The sequence below is a fragment of the Carlito syrichta genome, unplaced genomic scaffold, assembly GCF_000164805.1.
Source record: "Carlito syrichta isolate Samal-C Ts95f unplaced genomic scaffold, Tarsius_syrichta-2.0.1 Scaffold305193, whole genome shotgun sequence".
In the NCBI taxonomy this organism is placed as follows: Eukaryota; Metazoa; Chordata; class Mammalia; order Primates; family Tarsiidae; genus Carlito; species Carlito syrichta.
This window is the reverse complement of record NW_007249289.1, coordinates 215,683-222,970: the sequence shown is the minus strand read 5'-3', so window position 1 is coordinate 222,970 and position 7,288 is coordinate 215,683. Positions and strand designations below refer to the sequence as shown.

Here is a 7,288-nt window from a genome sequence, read left to right as displayed (position 1 = left end):
TTGTACTACTTGGTGACATTTTTCACTGACTTCTGAGCCCGGTGATTTATCAAAGGGCAGCTGTTTGTCACACAAACAGCTTAGGACTTTAGTACATGACATAAATCTATTTGCTCTGACAGATGAGTTGGAACTATTTTTTCTACCCCTCTTTCTCTTTTAACTCCTTTCAAGATGTTCATAAATTATACATTCCTGAAAATTAGTTTCCGATTGTCACTTCATTTCTGATCTCAATGAATTCTTTTGGAGATGCACTCATGTCTTCACTCAGAAGGTCTTCTCTGAAGCCTCCCAGCTATTGAGAGATTTCTTCCAGGCTTCAAACAGCAATAAATGATTGCATCTGAAGTCACCACAAAAAAAGTGAAATAGATGAAATTTCTTCCCTTCCATGTGTCAGGAATTCCAGGGTTGAAAAGAATTCCTGAAATCCCTCAGACCCAATCATATGGAAGTTTCTGTATCTAAGATCCTTTGTATCTGTGTCTGTATCTCAACGAATACATAATCCTGGGCTTTGAAACCGAATTCAGTGTGCCTTGCAGGGCCCCCTGTGAGGTTATGTAGGTTGTATCGGCCCAAGAACACCAGGCCACAGAGGGAAGGAGACGCTGAAATGTAGTCTCCACTCAGCTGACGAGATGTGAAGCCACAGACCTGAATCTCCCCTGAGAGGGTGCTGTTCTTATTTTCACGAAGATGCTGCTAGCTCCCTGATTAAAAAAAAAAGAAGAAAGAAATAACACACACACACCCTTTATTTCCAAGAGATACCTAGTAGCAAGTCCCTCTTAGTAATGTTTTTCTTGTAACTATGCAATGAATATCTTCCAATGATAAATCATTTGTTTTCTTGAAGAGAGGTTAATTGAATATACTCAACCTTTCATTTGTGAAAATGGTATTTTCAGCATTTAACTGAAAATACAGTGATGACCCTGAAAGAACTTGCTCTTTGAGACAGAGTTCCCAGATTAGATACTGAGTTCCAGGATTAAGCTAAAAGGGAGTGGAACATGCTGGTATCATTTGGTAATGAATAATAAATGACCGAGAAAAATCTCAGTACAGACTTCTCTCATGGGCACGTACAGTGACTGTGTTGGTTGACTCTGACTCACTTATTTTGGCTAATGGTCATCACTGGAATGGTTAAAAATTTCTATTTTGTAGACAGCCAAAGTATATAGATCATGAACCTGAAGAAACAGGCAATCCTTACGCATCTCTAGAGGTGATGATGGGGCTGCCTTGCAAATTTCAAAATGCGAACAGGTGCGGTTTCTCCTAGGAGAGTAATTTTTTCTTAAGCTGAAATAAAAGTAATATTGAAAAGGATTGTTTCACACTGTCATATTTCCGTCAGTGTTCATTAGAGTCCCCCTTTCAGAAATATAGCATGTTCACATTATGCAAAGAATAAGATTCTAAACATGAATTTCCAGCAACTAAAAAATGGGCTCAATGTACCTACAAAGAGAGACTTGCCTTCGGCCTGTGTAAATGCATATTCTTGTTCTGACAAATTTCAAATTTACACAGAGGTAATTTTTCTTATATACAAGTTGATTTCTCTGCAAAATGCATATTCTGCAAGTGATATACACTTAAAATATCTGTACTAAGTTTGAAAGGACTGTTAGTTGTACCTAAGGGTGCAAAAATGGTGATATGAATCAGCATGCTTAGATAGAAAGCTGAAAAGTTGTTGTTTTATGTTGTCCAATATGGCAGTATACATTATCATTATTTTCTAGGAGAAGAACTTTCGGTACTGAAGTCGTTCTTCTCTGCCATCTCAGAGAAAAAACAAGAATTTACATTTAATCTTGCCAGTGCCCTCTACCTTCAAGAAGGATTTGCTGTGAAAGAACAGTATCTCCATGACAACGAGGAATTTTTTCAGAGTGCTATAAAACTGGTGGATTTTCAGGAGGCAAAGGCTTGTGCGGAGATGATAAGTACCTGGGTAGAAAGCAAAACAGATGGTAAAGTTCCCCATTTTCACAAAATCGTTATTTGCCATTGTATTCACGGTTTTTAATATCCTAAAGAGTGGCTGAATATGTTCCTGCTGCACCAGGGATCAGAGGGATCAAATCACTTCTTTCATTTCACTGTTATTTAAATGAATACTAAATTGTAAAACCGAGAGAAATGGTAAGGCGCTTTGAAAAGTATACTGGCTCTTTTATTATTGATTTGAGAGACCCCTAGTTATATAATTCCTAGCGAACGAGTATTAATAATAAGCTTTGTTCACGCCTATGTTTTTCCAAGTATGGAAGCAGAAATAATACCTTTGGCCAGGTAGAAGTTGTATCTGTCAATCCCAAATGCCTCCTTTCCCACATGTGCTGCAAATAATTCACACATTTCAGTTGAGTGTGTTCATTTTTAATAGCAAATCTTAATAGTCTTGACATAAGCATTGCAGTCAAAACTTTAAACACAAGCTAGCAAAAATTCCACGGTGACTGACTGAGGGATACAAGTTCAAAGTCATATAGACTTGAGTTCAAATCCTGCAGTTATATGCTCTGCCCCTTTAAAATAAGAACACTATTAAAACATTTCAGAGCTGGGTGCCCACATCTGTAATCCCAGCACTTTGAGAAGCAGAGATGAGAGGAACTGTGAGCCTAGGAGTTCAAGACCAGTCTGGGCAGCAAAACCCCCGTCTCTAAGAAAAGTTAAAAAATTAGCCAGTTATAGTGGCACATGCCTGTAGTTCCAGCTACCAGGGCACTAAGGTGGGAGGGTTGCCTGAGCCCAGGAGGTAGAGGCTGCAGTGAGCTGTGATTATACCACTGCACACCAGCTGGGGCAACAGAGCAAGACTCTGCCTCTAAAATCAACAACCCAACTAACAAAAAACAACAAAAAAAGGATTTCAGTATTTTTAGGAGTTTTAATAATAATGCATGCAAAGTGACAAGGACCTCATTACCAATACTTAGTTTGTTTTTTGGTTCATCTGGCAAACATTGTGATGATGTAAGAAACTGTTGTTGTTGTTTTTTGTTGTTGTTGTTGGAATCTCACTCTGTCACGCTGGAATGCAGTGGCACGCTCACGGCCACCGCAGCCTGACCTCCTGGGCTCAGGTGATCCTTCTGTCTCAGCCTTCCAAGTAGCTGGAACCACAGGCGCGCGCTACCATGCCCAGCTAATTTTTTTTTTTTTTTTGTAGAGACGAGGTCTCGACAAGTTGCCCAGGCTAGCCTCTAACCCGTGGGCTCAGACAATCCACTCGCCTCAGCCTCCCAAAGTGCTGGAATGACAGGCAAGCCACCAAGCCTGGCCTGTTGTACTCTTTACAGGGAATATAAATTGGAAATGTAAGCCGGCTGTGGCAAACCATGTTTACAGGGTTGCAGCATGAGAACCTCACTAGGCAGCTCCATGGCACCCCGACACGCTTCTTTCACATGATTTGGGAATGCACGTTGCACAGAGAAAGGGGAGACTGGTTGTTTAAGAGAGGAAGTCTCAGAGCAGACTCCATTCCTGCCCCTCTCTGATGGTTCCTGGCTACTGCTATGGTTCCTGGTAACATTCACTTACTAATTGTGACTTACCTGCTGGGGGACCTTGAAGTCAAGTCTGAGTGACACTAGTAAATATGCAGAAAGACATAGTTTAGTTTTGTTCTGTCTAAAAGACACTTGATGCAGATTGACTAGCTAGGTCCAAGGGTGCACCAAACGGGCATGTGTTTCCTGTTTTGCAGAGAGAGATTTAAGAGCAGCCAGGCAGGGTGGTTCAGCCTGTAATTCCAGCACTTTGGGAAGCTGAGGCGAGAGCATTGCCTGAGACCGGGGGTTCGAGACCAGTCTGGGCAACTTGGTGAGACCTTGTCTCTACAATAAATCACAAAAACAAGCAGAGCGTGCTGGTGTGTGTCTGTAGTCCCAGCTACTTTGGAAGACTGAGGCGTGAGGATCACCTACCCAGCAGGTAGTCTGCGGTGGCCGGGAGCATGCCACTGCCCTCAGCCTGGGCGACAATAGTGAGACTCCAACTCAAAAAATAAAAAAAAAAAAGAAATATTTAAGAGCCTTCTCCTCTGCCCTCAAAATTGCCTAGTTTAGATGAGAAGACACCCTGTCTCAAGGTGGCCTGCAAAAGATATTTTTGCTTTAATACTCTTCAAAGCTGTTCCATGGAGTGATCACCAGTGTACATGTCTTCCTATTTCCTCCTCCACCCCTGTCTTAGGAAAAATTAGAGATATGTTTTCAGGGGAAGAATTTGGCCCTTTGACCCGGCTAGTCCTGGTGAATGCTATTTACTTCAAGGGGGATTGGAAACAGAAATTCAGAAGAGAGGACACACAGCTGATGAATTTCACTAAGACAGATGGTTCTTCCGTCCAGATTCCGATGATGAAGGCTCTTCTAAGAACAAAACACGGTAATATGAGAAAACACACGTTCTGAAGCATGGCTTTGGGAGTTACCAATTTGAGTGGTATATCTGATATTTCATTTTCTCTGTTTCTCTGTGGCCAATTTGAAATTTTTCCTTGATATGTTATTCTCTCTGCGCCAGGTCATTTTTCTGAGTCTTCCATGAACTACCAGGTTTTGGAATTGCCTTATAAAGGCGGCAAGTTTAGTTTGATTGTAATACTTCCTGCAGAAGACATGGACATAGAGGTAGCAGAAAAACTAGTGACGGCCCCACAGATCCGGAACTGGGTCTCCAAGATGCAGGAAGAGGAAGTGGAAATTAGCCTCCCCAGGTTGGTCATATCATTTTATTACACGAGTTCTTATGATTCCGCCTATGCAAGGATTTGAATAATAGCCAGGCACGCTGGCTTATGCCTATAATCCCAGCACTTTGGGAGGACAAGGTGAGAGAATCGCCTGAGCTCAGGGATACAAGACCAGTCTGGGCAACTTGGCAAGGCCTCATCTCTACAATAAATAAAAAAATTAGTTGGGCGTGGTGGAGCATGCCTGTAGTAGTTCCAGTTACTTGGAAGGCTGAAGTGGAAGGATCGCCTGAGCCCAGCGGGTCAAGGTTGCAGTGGCCATGAGCAGCATGCCCTTGTACTCTAGCCTGGGTGACAGTGAGACTTCGACTAAAAAAAAAAAGATGAAGAAATTTAATAACAGCTGAAAGATAACAAATACTTGTAAAGGGTCTTGACACGAATGAAAAGAAAATGCATTTGGAAGCGTTTCTCAGCTGTGTGGACACAGAGGCAGGGCTCACCTGCATAGTATGGGCTCACCTTGAGAAATTACACATTCAGGTTTCTCTGAAAAAGATGAGATGCACAAGTCTTTAAACTAGGATGCTGGGATTACATGGAATGGTTATCTTTTTATTATACTCATTTTCCTTTCTCTGATTTTTTTTCCTGATTGGAATTTAAAATATTTATCTTTCATTATCTTCCTTTACAGAAAACAAAATATTTTAAAAAATACTTAAAATGGTGTACACTACCCAATTAGACTGTATGTTGAAGCACTGCTGACAAATGGTGTTCTAACAGTCATTGGATTATAAATAAAATTTGATGGTCAATTTTAGATAGTTAATGCAAATGGGAGCTGCAAAGGATTGTTTCAGGAAGCAGTCATTATAAACACAAAATTTTTATAACTTGCTTGTAAGACATAGGAGAACCTATAGAGAGAAAGACGCCCACATGACTCAATTTACTCTCTACCTGAGCTTTTACAAAGAGATGGGTGTCTAGTAGGTTATATGCTGTCTTTTTGTTTCTAAATTTCTCTTCAGACTTATCAAGGCCCACATGTTTTGGGCTCCCTATTTTTGGCTGTCAGTCTCTTAAACCTCTAGGGTTTTTTAACATCCTTTTCCAGGTAGCCGATGTCTAGTCATCAGTTATTTCTTTTTGTTGTTGTTGGAGTCTCATTCTGTCTCCCAGGTTGGAGTGCAGGGGCACGCTCCCAGCCACCGCAGCCTCGACCTGCTGGGCTCAGACGATCCTTCCACCTCGGCCTTCCAAGTAGCTGGAACTACAGACACGCGCCACCACGCCCAGCTAATTTTATGATTTATTGTAGAGACGAGGTCTCGCCAGGCTGGTCTTGAACCCCTGGACTCAGGCAATCCTCTCACCCTGGCCTCCCAAAGTGCTGGGATGACAGGCGTGAACCACCGCACCCAACTCATCAGTCATTTCAATCCCAGTCTCCCCAGCACGGTCAATGTGCTTGTCTCTTGTCTTTATTCGCTTCCTAATTCTCCTCTCAATCACCCTCAATCCTGAGTCTACTCAAGGACTCATTCCTGCTCTTCAACTCCTGATTTTGTTGGAGCAAAAACATTAGTTGGTAGTTGTACCCTTTTCTCCATACACTTCCCAGCCATCAAAGATTTTTTAAAACTTGGAGGCAGTTTCAATGACAGTGTCTTATTACACGTGTCTCTTGATAGCTCACAGTCTGGCAACTAGAAGGTGCTCAACAAATGACTGTATTGTTTCTGGTTTTTTGGGATTTTTTTTGAGTTGGAGTCTCACTCTGTTGCCCAGACTGGAGTGCAGTGGCCGCTCCCGGCCACTGCAGCCTCGACCTGCTGGGCTTCGGCGATCCTTCCACCTCAGCCTTCCAAGTAACTGGAATTACAAGCATGTGCTACCACACCCGGCTGATTTTTTGATTTATTGTGGAGATGAGGTCTTGCTGCCCATTTACTTGGAAACCTCTTCAGAGGAGGAGAACTGAGATTTTAAAAAAAAATTCACAGAACTGAACATTCTTATCAATTATTTAACCACAATAATACAACATTACACTTGAAATGTATTCACTTTTTAGTAAATTAATGTTTTCTGGCTTCTTAAAGGAATGATTTGCATATGTGTTAAGTTCATTAGCAATTTTAACTTATCAGAGCACAATTTTTGTTTTCTTGTTTTTTGCTTTTTGAGTTGGAGTCTCACTCTTGTCGCCCAGGCTGGAGTGCAGTGGCATGTTCACGGCCACCACAGCCTTAACCTGCTGGGCTCAGTTGATCCTTCCGCCTCAGCCTTCCAAGTTGCTGGAACTACAGACGCACGCCACCACGCCCAGCTAGTTTTTGTAATTTATTGTAGAGACGAGGTCTCACCAAGTTCCCCAGGTGGTCTTGAACCCCTGAGCTCAGGCAATCCTCTTGCCTCGGCCTCCCAAAGAGAACTCAGTTTTCAAATTAGGTTTCCTGAAGAATAAAATCATGATATTAAAAGTTCTGAAATAAGCCGGGTTCGGTGGCTCAGCCTGTAATCCCGCTCCTTTGGGAGGCTGAGGTGAGTGGA

General features: G+C 42.1%; 1 protein-coding gene across 1 annotated transcript in view; it reads left to right on the top strand.

The window, feature by feature from the left end:
- SERPINI2 (serpin family I member 2) overlaps positions 1-7,288 on the top strand; it is a 32,765-nt gene that overhangs the window by 5,024 nt on the left and 20,453 nt on the right. Inside the window, exons 2-4 of the mRNA XM_008061288.1 lie at positions 1,761-1,991; positions 4,225-4,419; positions 4,558-4,750. Of these exons, the coding sequence (XP_008059479.1) occupies positions 1,761-1,991; positions 4,225-4,419; positions 4,558-4,750 (619 nt within the window). The remainder of the gene's footprint in view (positions 1-1,760; positions 1,992-4,224; positions 4,420-4,557; positions 4,751-7,288) is intronic.